Source organism: Tinamus guttatus, unplaced genomic scaffold (assembly GCF_059628265.1).
Source record: "Tinamus guttatus ecotype Peru unplaced genomic scaffold, ASM5962826v1 Tinamus_guttatus_pri_ptg000138l, whole genome shotgun sequence".
Taxonomy (NCBI): domain Eukaryota; kingdom Metazoa; phylum Chordata; class Aves; order Tinamiformes; family Tinamidae; genus Tinamus; species Tinamus guttatus.
The window spans coordinates 5,321,517-5,338,015 of NW_028288672.1; the positions used below are offsets into that span (position 1 = coordinate 5,321,517).

Sequence of the window (16,499 nt, forward strand, 5' to 3'; positions counted from 1 at the left end):
GTTCCAGAGCTCTCCTGACAGGGAGCTTTGCGTCATCTGGGGTTGCTGAGAATCCCTAGAAAGGAGCAGTAACATCCTTAGTAAGCACAATGCTACCTATGTCTTAATGACAGCAATTACATCAAAGTGTTAATATATTATGGTTAAAATATAGCTAATGTATGGTTCTGTACATTTCTCAATTTTGCTAATTCAGGTTTTTTAAGATATACTGAGACTTATTTTAAGATTTCCACTGGCATTGTTAAGCTAATGGACAACACACCCTATGATGCTTAGGGTCCTAGCTTCCTTAGTCAAAAAGCACAAGGTTAGGTTTGAGAGGTTTGTTGTGGCTAGAAACTTAAGGGGTGGAGAGCAATACTGCATTTCAGACACGAGCTACATGGAATCAAATGAATTCCAAAATCTTCTTTCTTTAGAATTGCTTTTAGTACTAAGTGATGATGTGATACACATTTTAATCTGGCCTCTTAGCAATAACCTGTTTGTTACATCGATTCTGCACAGCTTGTGAGCAATGCAGTGCCAGCAGAACAGGACATATGACTAGCACTTTTTCATGTATATCTATATATTTGCAGACATATATATAAACTAGGCCTGAGCTACAAAACTGGAATCTACCAAGAAAATGCTTAGATCAAACTTAGTTTTCTCTTTACATGGGTCAGCTGTTAACATCATTTACACTCCTCAGCTGCCCCTGGCTGCCTGGTGGCTTGGCTCCTTTAGGGGCACATCTGAAGAGAAGATGGGGATTTCACTTAGGGGTTGGAAAAGCTAGTAGAAACGAATCAAGTATGCAGACCCTCATTCTTCTCTGTGGTCTTGTATGAGACCTATTTAGATTCCTGACACTGGCATCTGGGCATTGAAAGATGCTACCAGGACATAAAAGAATCATAAGGTCATTATGTCTAATGATTACTTTTATGTCTAATGATTACTCTTATGGTTTCAAAAAGTGAAAAGAGAATAGTTTTGGAAGAAACACTTTCCTAAACTTTGCAACTTTGACAAGGCAGTCTTTATGTAAGAGAAGATATTCTGTTGCTGTCTGCAAGTGAAAGAGGTCGTGGCAGACAAAAGACTCTGCAGCAGAGCAGCCTCAGGAGTGCAACAAAAAGGCACTTAATGCCATGCAGTGTCTCCTCCATCTTTTAAGAGGGCAAATCTTTTGCCACTTGTTTGCGAGATTAAAAGAAAGGAAAAAAATAAATCCCTTTCTTTCAGGGTTTAGAAAGCAGCTGTGTGAATATTCACTCAGGGAGCTCTGCCATCCACCATAGTGCTTCTAGAAGGGACTGTGGGGCCTGCTGTAAAATCAAGAAGACAGGAAAGACTGATTTTCAGGGAGAGTTCTGAGCATTTTTTTTTCTAAGACAAGCTGAAGAGGTCTCCTTATTGTAATGCTTGTGTCACTACTGCCAAAGCCACAATAGGTGCGGACAATACAAAAATATAATTGACCAACTTCATTCTACTACTTCCTATCCAAATACTTAAACTCACACAGAACACCTGAAACATCTGCGGTGTAACATCCAGATATGAAATCTGCAGAAATTTCAGCTATTTTCTCAAGGTCCTCACAAAGGAATAAAAATAACCTCCTGCATGGGGAAGTTGGAGAGTAGGGAAATGTATTGGCTATGCACAAACTTTCACACTATAGAGCCATACACTAGTAGCACACAAACACTGATAAATTTATCATTATGAAGATCTACTGGATCTACTTTGCATCACAAAGTGGGATGCAAACTCCCTTGCACTTCCAAATGTAGGTGCTTCCGGTGGATTGCAAATCCACGATACTTATGTGTATATGGCATCTCTATCATGTGTTCTTGTCTGGGCAAAAACTCATTCATATCAAAGGACGACAGTATGGATGGTCAGAGGCCTCCAAGAACTGTGAGCCAGGCTGCAAAAGTAATGCATGATCAGCTTCATAGTTACATTATTTAAAAAATAATCATAAAATGCAACTCTTTCTTCTAGTTTACTTTCTGATTTTGTACATTTCTGGCACTGCTCACTCATATTTTCAAGTTTTTCTCCACAAGTATTTATATAAATACTCCACAATTTATCTCCTCAATTTATTTATATGAATAAATGTGGTCACACTGGGTGAGGCCAAGAAGAGGCACTACTTCACCCACCACCCAAGCACTATCTTGTGTGGTATATTCTCATGACATGGCAATTATAAAGCACCCTGGAAACATCACAGTCTGGTTACAACACACTTGCAAATAATATAAGGTGAAATTCTTGGTTAACCACAAGATTTAGTCAGCTAAAGCATTAGGGAAAAATAATGCAAGAATTATTTTTACTGCAAACTGACTACATGAAGCTAAAAATTGTTCCTGTGAACTACTGAGCCTCAAAATAATAACAAATTTAATGACCAAGAGACAGTTTATAAGTGAATTACAAGACATTAATTCTGTAATAGGAAGGCTTTACTAAGTATAAATACTTCCAAACTTTATTTTCAGTTGTATTCCCAAGTATATTATCTATATTATCTATATCTTGAAAAGTTTTTGATAAGTTCAAAAATGATTTTACAGTATTCAATTCTTACTGCTTCTTTTATCCCCTAAAGGCTCACTGACAAAACCTTTCTATCAATCATTGCTATACAAGCAAGAACATCCCACTTACTTACTTATTAATGCTCTTCTGTTAAAATAAATATGCTTTACAAAGTGAATACAGCATTTAGGCAGAAAAGATGCACTTGAAAGAGTACATTTTTAAGTAAATGTGCTGAGATTACAGAAGTAAACAGGAGGTATAAAACGAAACAGGTTTGGTTAGATTATCTTCGTGAGAAATAATGAATGAGTTTTCATTATTATGTCTAGATTTTTTTAAGTACCTAGGTACTTAGGTATATAGATTCACACTGACATTTGTGCACATAACTGGTTCAGCAGCATTTGAATGCAAGCCTCTCAGGAAATAAGGCGAAAATTCTGACTGCTTCTTATGAAACTGATGCCCCAAAAATCTGACAATAGCGTTATCCATAAAGTAGATAATGTGGATTCAGGAAGGGTGTCTTTCTTACATGCTTTGTAGAAATGTTTGTATGATAAAAGAAGATACTGCATTTAAATGCACTTGAAGAAGAAAATAGCACAAAGAACCAACAAAAGAACAGAACTAAAAACTATCAAATAATGTTAGACGAGAATACCCTTGGATAATGTAAACATAAGTCTTTGACTGCCTGATAAAAAGGTTGGCTGGGTATTAAAAGGAGCAAAAGGTAACAGTGCTCATTCTTAGTTATTAGATATGCTCCTAGATATTGTCAATGGATTTTATCAATGCAATTGATTCCAAGTTGAGAACATTCTATTTTGAGCATGGAAAACAAATTAAAATTGTTCTTGTTTTTCTTTATTCTGTACAGAAGGAGATAGAAATGACAATGCTTGAAAGCAAAGTGCAAGACTATTGTTGCCTTACTAGAGGTCCTGTTCACACAGCTCTAAGGAAAATCTTACAAACGGATATGCATTTCCCAAGAAATTTTGCTTAAGAAGACAAGAAGGAGAAACTACGGGTTGGTCATCACCCCTCAAAGTCTAGGAAGGTGCTACAAAAATGAAGTCTTTTCTATAGAGAAGAGTTGCAGGAGTAATTGCAGGATGGTACTGCCAAACTGTGCCTTCTAACTTAAAAATGTTTGGGACCTGACTGCTTTGGAGCTTCAGAGAGTTCATATCCCAGCTGACGATTTGCATGTCTTTACTGGCAAGTTCTTCATAGTGATATTTTATTTGTATGTGCCATTAGAAAGACAACAAATTACTGGGAAAGGCACATGCAACAGTGCCAGTGTAGACCCTGTATTTGTCTTAGTGAAAAAACAGTTTACAGTAATCAGTTACATATTTTTGATGGCACCAAGTGCTGGGAAAAAAAAAAAAAAAGGCTTTTAGTCTTTCGCTTAATATCTTCCTTCCAAAAAAAAAAAAAAAAAAAAAAAAAAAAAACCTGCCTCACTGCACTCATGTGCATGTCAAGCCTGCCCTTATAGGAGAATGAAAAGATGCTTTAGCCCCTCTCTTAATCCTTGTCTTCCTCTTGCCTACTATTAGATACTGACACGTGACTAGTGATGGTGGTACCCACAAAAACTGTCCTTAACAATTCCTGTCCATTTCATACTTTTCACTGGCTGTCTTTATGCATTTCACAAATTCTGCCACCATTATAATGTCATACTAAGAGCTGTATTAAAATACATATATATACATAAAAGTTATTTTTATATAAATGCTACAGTTAGCCACTCCAAGAAAGTCAGTGTGTTTGCCAGCACTGCTCTCTCTGAACACTGCACCTCATTCCTCTGCTAGGAACCCGGAATCCTAAGAGTTAATCCGGACATCTAGCAAATAGCTGGCCACAGGAGGAGTAATTTCCCCTCTGCAAGCTGGTTCTCTTAGGAGACAACTGCCTGCTTCCTAATTCTCTTACTGGAGGACCGGATGCTTTAAAATATTAGTAACAGACTACAGCCACTTTAAACTTAGACCAGCTTAAAGGGGATGAACGACTATCTTCATACAGTGGGAACTGAGTAGGCCTTGGAGTGTGCTGAGCTTCAGTTTAGGGCTCTTAATATTTGCCACTGCCAGTCAGAAAAGGCCAAGAGCTGTGTAGGCAGAGCCTCCGTTGGCCTCACTAATGAACTCAGATGATAACAGCCCTGTATATTCCTTCCTGGCCCTCCCTCCCCTGCCACTGGCCCCAGGTGCTGCTTGGGAATCGGCACCACCGTGCCTGACAGGGCAACGAGCAAAGGACGAACTTGCTGATCAAGTGAAACCTAATGTACTCTCCCTTCCCATGGTTACCTTTCCAAGGGCCTACACACAGACTCCAGAATTTATTTTTTCACACACTGGAGCTTTTTTTTCTTCACTTTTTTCCCCCTCTGCTTTGTTGGGGATGGTGTCAGTCTTTCATCTTCCTCTCATAGCCCTAACCGTGCAGACAAGTGGTGCGAACACGAGCGCAGCTGAGGCTGCAGACAGCCGGGATGAGCGACTCGGGGGAACGTGAAGCTCCCTCTCCTGCCCAGAGGCTCCCAGAGGACGTGTCCCGCGGTAGCTCTGCCCTCTTCTCTATTTTGGAGGGTTTTAGCGGCTTCCCCGCCTGGACTCACGCAGGGCACCCGTGTTTTCCCCGCACCACCTAGCAGAGGCCCCGGGGCGGCCTCCGGCGGCGTTTCCCCGCTTCCCTGTTCCGGATACGGGAAAACTCCGCCCGCACGCGGCCCTCTCGCGCCTTCGCTCCCCTCGGCGAGGAGGACGGGCCACCTGGGGCCACCTGCGGCCACCTGCGGGCCGGCGCTCGCCGCCGCGCTCGCCCAGCGCCGCCTCCGCTGGGAGCCGCTCGCTCGGAGCAATTCCCACGGCAACCCAAGCTCGACCCCCTTCCCAAACCCCGCCTCTCGCCCTCCCCGCCCGCCGCCGCCGCCGCTAGGAAATAGTCCGTGTGTAAACTCGACGTGTCCGGAAAGGTGCGCGCCGCCGTCCCCGTGGCTGCGCGGCCGGGCGCGGGGCTTGCGCGCCCGGCGCGATGCTGGACCCGTCCTCCAGCGAGGAGGAGTCCGATGAGGTGCTGGACGAGGAGCGGCGGGACGTGCTGGTGGTGGCGGGCGGCTCGTCGCGCTCGCTGCCGCCGCCGCCCCGCGACTCGCGGGCCCGGGAGGCGGTCGCGGCGCGGGCCGCGAGCCCCAGCCCGTCGGTGCTGAGCGAGGGCCGGGAGGAGCAGGAGCGCCTGCAGAGAGAGGAGCGGGAGCAGCGGCTCCGGCTGCAGCTCTACGTGTTCATCGTGCGCTGCATCGCGCACCCCTTCAACGCCAAGCAGCCCACGGACATGGCCCGCCGGCAGCAGAAGGTGAGACCCCCGCCCGCCCACGGGCGCTTCCGCGGCAGCCGCCCGGCCGAGCTGCCTGCGCACCGCGCAGCGCCGCGCAGCCCAGTCCGACCCCGCCGCCAACTTCTGCCCCGCTCCGCGCCGCTCCGCGCCGAGCTGCGCCCGCCCGGGGAGCCCCGGCCGCGCCGGGCCCGGCAACAGGTTGGCCCGGGAGGGAGGCTCGATTCGGCTCCGCGCCGGAGCAGAGCGTTTGCGAGGCGCTTCTTGCCGGAGTGCAGGAGCGCAGCCCCCGGAAAGCAGCCAGCTACGCGGGTGAAGTCCTTTAAGTTTTGAGAGCCGCGCTTAAACTCGCTGCCAGGAGCGAGTAGGAGCGCAGAGCGCGGGCGTAAGGACGCGAGGGGTTTGCAGCGGGAGGGCAGGCGCTCCGGTGGTGTCTTGGCTCTTGGAGGGGTTGTGGCACCTGCCTCGTGCAGATCCTCCTTGGACCATCTGTGCAAGCAAAGTCAGCTGTCATACAAAGCTGAACTGGGAAGCCGTTTTGCTTCATTAAGTGCATGCTCTATGCAGAGAAACAAGTAAAATGAACGAGTGTGATGGGAATGGCTTCCTAGCCAAGGCTAACCAAAATTGCTCTGAAAATTGTCAGGTGTGTTGTGCGTGTCTTACACAGCGCCCGTTCTCCATCACCCCAGTGCTATTGAACATGTAGAATGCTTAAAGTTTTGGAACATGACACTACATTCCCTGATAGTTCAGTTCTTGAAATGTTCAGAAGAACATTTTGTATCTCTTTTACTTTCTATTCATTTTTTTTTAAGCCCTAAAGAAACACTTTCTGGAGGGAAACCCTTTCTGGAGGGATGTTGGTAGGTTGCAAAAAAAAAAGAATGAAAGAAGGTTTTTTGAGCTTAGTACTCCTATATTTCTAAGGATTTGTAAAATTCAGTGCTGTTTTGAGGTGCCAGAATTTTTGTGCCAGCTGTAGGTAATTCATGCTAAGTGAATTCTTTGGCAAGGTAATATGGTGATAATAAAAATATGATCACTGGAAAGACATTTTGTTTTTTTATGAAGTTTCAGCTGTATTTAGCTGTGAAACTTGCAGGAGGATTTTTCATAGGCAGGAAGCCAAAGAAAAACAGATGAAATAAAAAATTTTGCCCTCCATTCCCCAGCCTGCCCAAATATAGAGTAATCAGAGAAATGGTGTTTCAGCGGGACATCTGGGGGTCATCAAGTCTGACCTCCTGCTTGAATTTAGACTGTTATCAACACCAGACCGGATCAGCCGCAGTTCAGTCTGGCTGAGGCTGGAAAGCCTCCAGGGATGAGAGAGATCCTGCAGCCTCTGTGTGACCCGCTCCCGGGCTGGCTTGTCCCACTGAAGATTCCCAAGCTAGAACTTGTGGCTATCAACCCCAGGAAACACCAGACACTTAGAAGTTCTTACTGGACTTGATCACTAAATATAGGAACTGGAACTGCATTTTAAGAATAACTCCAGTATTAGTTAGATGAAGAGATGAATAAAAGGGAATTACTGATGTTCAGCCTGTACAGAGTATGATATTTGTGAGTTTAGCTTAGAGGCACTGAACTGATTGACACAATTGACTTGATATCTAACCTTAAAATGGTGCTTATTAGTAATTTTGTGTGGTGTCTGACTTTTGATTTGACTAATGTATTTGGAAGGAGTGGTGGTTTTTTGTTTGTTTTTCCTTTTTTTTTTTTTTTTTTTTTGGTCAGGTTTAGACTGCAAGTCCGGGATGATGTTTTGTCTTTTGGTGATAAGGAGCTGGCTTTTTTTTTTTTTTTTTTTTTTTTTAAATAATACATAGCGTAAAAGAATGATTCTCCCTAGGAGTTACACTTCTTTGTAGAAGTAATGAAATATACATAAACATCCTTACTCTTGCTTGACAGTCTGATATATCACTCAGTGAATTACTGAATATAAGGTAGCAGAACCGTCCCAGAATTTGGAGATACTGGAAAATCTGATTTTGTAGTTTGGGATCATCCGAGAGCCTTCTGAAGAAGCCCTGTTTTAAGCGATAGATACTATGGTGTGTGCTGCACAGTGGCACCATGCCAGTTTTAGGGGTGGCAGGGCAACCATGTAGGCTACACTATGTCTTGTTGTAAGACAGACACTTTTGGATGTGTGATAGCTAAAGATATGTTCCACAGAGTAACACTGTTGAGTGCCTTACTTACTGGATGAGTTTTCTTACCCTTTTGCCCTTTACCCCTTACCCTTTCTTGCCCTTTTGCTTCCTTTCTGATTTCTGCTATAGGGCTGTGTGTCTATCGTGAACTGGACTGAGATTATCTGCCTGTAAACCTAGCGCGTGTGCTGTTCATCTGCAGCAGAGACGTGGCCCGAGCGGCGCTGAACCAGCAGCTGCGATGCTCCGTGGACCCCGCGCTGGGCTCCCGTCCGGGGTCGTGCACCATTCGCATGCACCATTTGCACCAGTAGTCCTTCCCATAACCTAAGAATAGTATCCACCCTGCTTGAGAGCAGAAGCAATTTTTTCCTTCTGCCAGTTCATTTGGCACATTGCTGAGCAAACATTGCAAAATGCAGTTTGCTTCTTTTTTTTTTTTAATATGGAACATATTATCCAGTAAGGGAATGAGATGGAATTCACATATTAAACACGCTCAATTGCACTGTCATATCAGTGAGGAAATGGTTTATAGTCTTTCCGGCTTCTTATATTTTTCTGGTTTCAGTAACATTAAAGTTTACTACATGGTATCTTGAAACCATTACATTTAATGGATTGAACTATACTAGTGAATGTAAGGACTTTCAAATGCAGGCAATGTTTCACTCTATTTCTGTATTTTCCTTGTCCTTTTTCATCCTTCTTTCTTCCTGCCAAGTAAAATTAGTCCTACTCTATTGTGATATATAAGATTAATTAAAAAAAGAAAGAAATGTGACTTTAAGAAAAAAAAATCCATCACAATTAATTACAGCAGTGGTCTATCAACTCTGGTAACTTTTTTCCAAGGCCTTATTCAATGTAGTTAAGTCCAAACTTTGCTGAAACACATAACTTTACATCTGTCTGCATTTATTTTTTACTCTCTAGCACTCTATATTTTGTACTCCCAGTATATATATATGTATATATGGAGTATTCTTTTTAAGTATTCAGAGTGATTTGGTGACTTGCTATTATATCCTGAATTATTTTGGTTATTGGTGGATGTGAGGTAAAGGGAGAGGAATGAGGAATAAAATAATGCTAGAGATGTGAAATAGAAGCATGGAGTAATGATGATGTAGCAAATTCAACTAGAAATGAAGATAGTTCTAAAGAGTTTTAAATTTGTACTTAATTACACATTTTCCTTAGATACTTATGAACATTTGACCATGTGTTTTCCAAGCTTCTAGAGAAAGATTAATGCATCAATGGTGTATGATGTCAGGCCTTTTTTCAATAAGGTTTGTCTCTCTCTGGTTTGAAATTCTCTCTCTCTTTTTTTTTTTTTTTCAGTGTGTCTTCTGGAATATATTTCAGTATTTTTCTTTTTCTACCCCTTCACTCCTCTTCCTTTCTACTCCAGCAAAGGAGAAGCCATAATTAGTAATCTCGTTCCTTTTCTTCCTTCTCTCCCGCCCCAGCCAAGCTCAAAACACTCAGATGACTGAATTTAAACTCAGAAAGTTCACGGACTTTATCTGGTAAAAAGAAATGCATTCTCAATGAAGCTGTTTTTCATCGAGTGGAAATAACGTATGTGACATACATGCTCGCCGAGCCAAGGATTAGGCGCCGATCCTAATAACTATGGTTCATACCAGCCAGTTTTGTATGTTTATAGATGTACCCAATTCATGGACTGGGTGCCCAAGGGAGGTACTATGTCTGGGAGATGGATCAGAATCCAACTTGCTTGGGTAGAAGGGAAATTAATAACAGGAAGGGTATAATTTTTCCTCCACATTTTTAGTAATCAGCTGGTCACACACTGGCAGTTCATGAATGGGAGGAAGTAATGCGCATATGCTAAACAATTTCCTAATGTAAGACATTAAGGCTGATAATTCAAATTTTACTTTGTTAGGCAATAAGTAACAGGAGTAATTGAGCTAGCTGTGTGAAAATAGTTAACTATATCTGTTTACTTCCTGAAAAAATGCTGACTTTTTCCCTTACGTTTTTCCTCTTTCCTCCCCCTGCCCACAATAATAAAGCAAAAACGCTGACTTCTAGTTACTACTCACAAGTAAAACCGGTAGCAATCAGTAATGTGTTTTCATCTGAACTCCATGAGTGTGTTCTTTCCTGATTGTTTTCCCCCCTTCCCTGTTTCTCAGACCTTACCGCTAAAGGAGAGGTTCCTAATGATATACAGCTTCTAAATAACCTGCAGGAAAGTGCTGGTAGTTAGGTAGGCCGAGCGTGTTTTGGGAAGGAAAATAATCCCTTGGCTCCCGAGCCTCCTTTGTAAGATGCCTTTTTGCAGCCTTTTTTACTACTCTTACTGTCTGGATCACTTTATAAAAAAAGAAATTAAGTTTGTCTGCCTCCTTACCCCACTGCCTTGGTAACACATCATGATGCCTTTCAGCTAAGTTAATATATAAGGTTTCAGTAAATCGTGACAAAGCCCATTAAGATACAGGGCTACCTTGCTTTATATGTTTTGAGTTTATTGGCAAATGATTTATTTCATCAGTTCAGTCAGAACTTGCTGTCTGGGGAAGAAGAAACTCCCATCTGCACTGGGAACGTTACTCAGTAAAGACACCGGAGTCAGCTATGGATCATGGCTGAAAAAATACTAAAGGGTGTTTTAGTGAAACAGCACCTTCTAGATACTGTGTCCATCACCACTTCAGTAATGGCAGATGTTGAAGTTTTGATTTAATCTTAAAATGTTCTGCTTCCCTGCCAGGTCAGCATTGATTAGGGCGGCTTGGCCAAAAATGAGTCAATATGCTGGGGAAACAAGCCTTGGTAAATAGCTGTGTAATGAAGTAGATATATAGGGATAGCAACAAAGCTGTAAATCTTGTTTAATTATGCAAAACAATTAATTCATAAGTGTCCTTGTTTGTTTTTGTTTTTCCTGCCCACTGTAGCTGATACTTGCTTTTTAAAGCCTAATTCCTTGCTAACTTCCTTCTCACATTGCCTGCTGATTGCTGTGGCATGTGCAGGTCTGATACCAAAATATCCTGTTTTTATTAGAAATTGCTTTACAGGAGGGAAGGAAGAGGGATGAGCAGCATCTGCAGAACTTCTGTTCCCCTTGCCTACTGCCTATCTCCAGTCCCTGTTTCTGCTTGGAAATGCTAGCACCGCCTTGAAAGCAGCCCAGTGCTTGTGAGCTGCAGTTGATTCCCACAGGTTTCTCAACAGCAGCTGTGAAAAGTCAGCTTTTTAGTTTGTTGCCGCGTGGGGGAAACTCTGAGCAGCAGGAGAGGGAGTGTTTGTATGTGGATTCAGTCTGTATCAGTTTAGTTTTGTGTTTTGAAGGTTATTTTCATAGCCTTAAGCACTGAAGTACTTTTTTTTTTAATGCATCTTATATTATGTAAAAATTGATACTTGCACAGAAGAACTTGCTTGTTTCTGGTTCTTATGTTGCAGCTAAAAGAAATAGTTTCTATATGTCCTCAAGCATGTTTACTTGTATGCATAAGGGTCAGAATGTTCCTGAGAGTTTTTCTTGTCAGGAAGAGGAAAAGCATTAACTAACAGCCTTGTGAAGCATGATCAGACCTCCATGAAGGACTTCTCTGACTCCTTGCCCTGGTGAAAATGCATTAAGATCAGAGAAGGTGACTGTACAAGGTTTTTATTTTTTTTTTATTTTATTTCCCCCCCCCCCCCAGATCTATTTTCATATTTCTCTCCCACTTTATTTCTTCATTTATGTTCAGTGCTTTGGCTGTGAAGCTCTGAATGTAAAGGCAGGCACCTTCTGGTTAATGCAACACAAAAGCTGAGGAAGGAGAGTGGCCTATTTAGAACAATAATCCTCAGACCAGGACTTTGAGTGGACTTAATTTGGCCTCGGAAAAGGGCACAAAAGAAAGGATAGACCTCAGTATGTAAATGCAGTTGTCAAAAATATGGTATACAGAGTACAGTATTTGAAGAGTTAGGGGAGAAATGGAAATTAGTGGTAGAGTTTCATGGAGTGAGTTAAAGGTGTTAAGAAAGTAGGTGGGACTGAATTAATTTTGGAGTAGAGGAACTCTTTAGCAAGGAAAATGACGAAGTGAAAAGAGCAATGAATTTGTAGTAGAGAAATCCACTTGTCTGCTGGGACAGTAGGAAACAAAATGAAGGAGGAATATTTTGAGGGTGAGAGTTTGCAGGGAAGATAGTAAGCTAGGAAAAAGAAGATGAGGATTAAGCAGGAAATAAGTTAATAGACCCAACATCAGTGTTAGTGTAATGAAGATTAGCAAGGGCAAATAGGCATTCAGAAACTCAAAGCTCAGGATTTGGATTTCATGGAAATCTGAGTGGTAGGGTATGATGGGCTTGGTGAAGACAATGTTTTCATGGTCTCAAAGATTTTCTGCAGAAGTTTACAGTTGTTCTATCTATTTCTTTTTACAGTGTGTTCATGAGCTTTCTATATTAAAAAAAAAAAAATCTCCAGGCAGTATATGCCAGATATTTATCTTGCTAGCTTTTGTTCAGGAGCATCCTCACTTTGTGCCTATTTCTCTTAGGCAAATGAAGACTCTTCATTTATTTCTAAATTACATATTCAGAGGCCTTGTAGCAAGTTACTGGTGGCTATTTCTTATACAAAAGTGTCCAGAGAATGTTTCAATATGACAACTGTTTAGTGCATCAAATATGCATTAGTGCTAAAATATTAATAGTGACCACTTTTTCATTTTGATCCCCTTACAGATGGAGCATAACCTAGAACAAAATAAATTAAAATATATAAAAAAGAAGTGTTTTGTTGGTATAGATGTCACATTAAAGCATCATAGTGATCAGTTCCCTTCTGATTCCTTCTTCCCTTCTCCAGCGACATAAAGGTACAGGATTTTTCAATTCTTTACCAATAAGGATTGGAAACAACAAGTACTGACATGATTTTGAGATTGAACTTAACAAGCTTCATCAATAATTTTAGGCCAGATATTGCCATTGCTTCTAGTCTGCTTGTTTTCAATTTGGGATGACTTAATACTAAATACAAATACTTTTATGGTAAAGATAATCTGGGAATTATGAAATCTGGTTAACCTGCAGGTATATATCTCCTAGATATATTTTGCTCATGTGCTGCTGAAAACAAAATAGGTAAAAAAATAAATGGAAGTGCCATTCATGCCTTTGCCATTTAATGGTAATTGCTACACAAGATCTGCTGCCAAGTAGTATCAGTTTAAGGTGCCTTCTGTGGTTATTATAATGTACAGCTCTCACTCACACACACTGGTTCTGATATTCTGATATGGTTAGCACCTCTCTGCACTATTGCTGTGGCAAGATGAAGATATGTTTGCTGCTCGTCATCCCCATCTCCCACAGGCACAGGGTGCTGGATTTAAGGAATAGCACTTGCTTTAGAGCTAAGACCTCCTGACTTTCTAAATTGAGAGGAAGGACAGGGATACAGTGAAAAGGACTGTGTATTATCTGTGGTCTTTGCTTGTCTGTTCCTCAAAATTACACTGAAGAAACTATATTATAGAGGTCTTTCTATTACTTTAATGTGACTTCTTGTCTGCAAGTGAAAAGCATTATGTAGGAATGAGAAGTATTATATGCTTAAAATTAAACAGTTATTCAAATGTTCACAAAATAACTGACTGTTTAGTTATGTTCTTGATATTTATCCTCTAATACATTATTAATGCATTAATTTGCTAACTGCAGTTGGTCAAAACTCAGTCTGGAATGGGTTTCAAGAGGTCACAGAGATGTGATAAAATCACTAAGCCACCACCTGCCTCCATATATGACCCCCTCTCTATATTATAAAGCAGTGCCTATTACAAGTGCACTTAATTATGCACAGCAGCACACAGGGCAAAGATGCTGCACAGGCTGGCAGAGTTCTTCCAGTATTATAAAAACGTGTGTCTAACCCTGGCTGTTGTAGTTTGCTAATCTGTGCTTGATGGTGCTAATGCATGGACTGTAATCCCTGCCTGATGGGCAGTGGCCATGGATGCTGTGCACTAACTGTGAAAGTACCATCAGATGAAATAATTGAGACTTTTTAAAAGTGAGGCCATCCCCCAAGCTAGCAGACTTCACCATTGACAGGCACACTGTATGCATTAACTCCGATCAGGACTTTGCTCTAGAGTGACCCTTCTTCTGATGCCCATTTACAGAGCCCTGGTTCGCACCTCAGGACAAACAACCTGGTGTGCGCAAACATGATCTATGGGTCTGTGTGTGACAATAAACCAGGAGGTATATTGTAGGATTGCATTAAGCTTGTGCAACCAAACTAGAGATGGTCTGAATAAAGCTTCCTGAAATGCATTTAGCTCTTCAGCATTGACTGCTTCACTTTATGGAGTCAATCCTATGGGGTCACATTGGTTGCCTATGAAGATTTAACTGCAGAGCAGAGTCAGTCAGTCAGATTTACAATAAAGCAGCTAACACAGAGTCAAGAAAGATAACTGGAACCTAAATGAGATAAGTAAGTATCGCAAGGCAGTCTCCTGCTTGAGCCAGTAAAGCAGGATAGAATATGCAGTGCAAACATAAAAACAGCTGAAGTAACAAAGTGATATGTTCTCACTATGCCTGAAGTTAATTAGGGGCAATAAACTGCCCCTAATTACTAAGTGTGGGATCCTCAACAAAGCTCTCCAGGATGCTAATTAAAAGAACTGATTATAAGAAATAGTATGCATAATTAATGACTGGGAAATGATTTTCAAGAACATCTTCAAACAGCAAATAAAGTGCCCTTGGAAAATATTGTGACACTCTGAGTCATCCACTGAATCTAATCCAGCAGATAGACTTGAACTGATTTGCAAGAGATTTCTGTGCTTCTGCTTTCTACTGCTGAAGTAGGGATTAATGTGGGCAGCGTGACAGGCAGAATAGGAATAGTATTTTCATTTTAACTTCAGATACTCTCATAGACTTATGTAGGATTGCGATAGGACATGCTTTTGAAATACACTGACCAGGCAGCGTGTGTCTCCTTGGTAGCTGGCTTTGCGCTCGATTGCTGCCCTCGTAGTTGAGGCAGCTGTTTAAAGATTTCTTCCTTACAAAAATTTGAACTAATGACTGTTTCCACAGCTCACCCCTACTTAAATCCATTCAGCTCTTAAACAGACTAATCTGGGTTTTGTTAAATTTTACCCAGGCACTTGTTTTTGGTGCTTAATTGTAAACCCCTTCACTTGTAAACTTCAGATGTATCTAATAGCCTTGGTTTTCAATTATTCTGATATGTTTATAAGAATTTAGAGAGAAATGACAAAGTTACTTGGAAATTATGTTTTCCTCTGTGCAATTTCCTATTCCAATTTTGAGTGTCTGCCAGAGACAAGGTGGGAAGTTGGAGTCACACTGTAGCATTCGTTTAAGTAATGAGGCATTCAGACAAAGCCAGGCTCTAAGCTGTCCCTCCAGACGGGCACTGGGTTTAATTCTCACATTTCAATCTGTGAGCGTTGCAAGTGCAGGGGGAGGCAGGCAGAGGAGCCTTTGGTTCTTTGCCTAAGCACTCTTGTTGAGCATGGTCTGGGGTCTGGGGTTAACTCGCTGCGTGTGAAGCCTGTGGCAGTGTTTGAAAGGAGATATCTTTCCTCTTCTGCTGCTCTTCACGTGTCTGCACTTTGTGTTTTTACCTTTGCTCACTTAATTAGCAAGAGTTATAGAATGAAACTCCCAGTAATGTCTGTCCATATAAGTTTTTACTCTCTTTTGTTTCACAGTTCAGTACTGTTTTGCTTCACAGTTGCAGTACCATTACTCTAAAAGCATGCAATAAGGAAGCAAAGATATTCCTATGGCTTTTATTATCAGTAAAATGTTTTATTTTTTATTTTAGAATTGGCCTGGTCACCTAGGGCTAGCTCAGAAGGTGCCATGTTAAATGTAGTACAGAGTTTCTGCTCTCTTAGTTACAGATATGCAACTAAAATATGCATTTTTTTTATTGTATTTGAAGCAGATTTATACTTTGACTGTAGAAGTTTGTTCTGCATTGAAACATAGCCTGTGTTTCAGTAGAATGGTTCTCAGTATGAAGGATAATTTGTTTTCAATTTGTATCTTTTTCCTGCCCTGGAACAAATAATTCCAACAGGAATTAGTTCCAACAGGAAAATAGCTATCCCAATTGTATATTTAAATATATATATATATATATTTTACTGCGCATCTGTGCAGACAGTAGTCTTTTCCCCACTTTGACTTTAAAAAGGCTACAGAGCATCTAGACAGTTGAGCTAGCTCCTTTGAAAGAAGTTGTCCTGTATTACTTTTAATAGTGATATGGTTACAGCAGAACAGTTTCTTTGTAAGAGTGATCAAAATCACACATAGTGCTAATAAGACAAATGGGATTATAACAGCTTGAGTGATATG

The 16,499-nt window shown here is 41.4% G+C and overlaps 1 protein-coding gene across 3 annotated transcripts in view; it reads left to right on the forward strand.

Moving 5' to 3' along the window:
• The first annotated feature begins 5,613 nt into the window (after positions 1-5,613).
• The window catches only part of CADPS2 (calcium dependent secretion activator 2), a 284,907-nt gene continuing 274,021 nt past the window's right edge, over positions 5,614-16,499 (forward strand). For all 3 annotated transcript variants that reach the window (XM_088521873.1, XM_088521874.1, XM_088521875.1), the window contains exon 1: positions 5,614-5,940. In XM_088521873.1, coding sequence (XP_088377999.1) covers positions 5,620-5,940 — 321 coding nt within the window. In that variant the 5' untranslated portion in view covers positions 5,614-5,619. The remainder of the gene's footprint in view (positions 5,941-16,499) is intronic.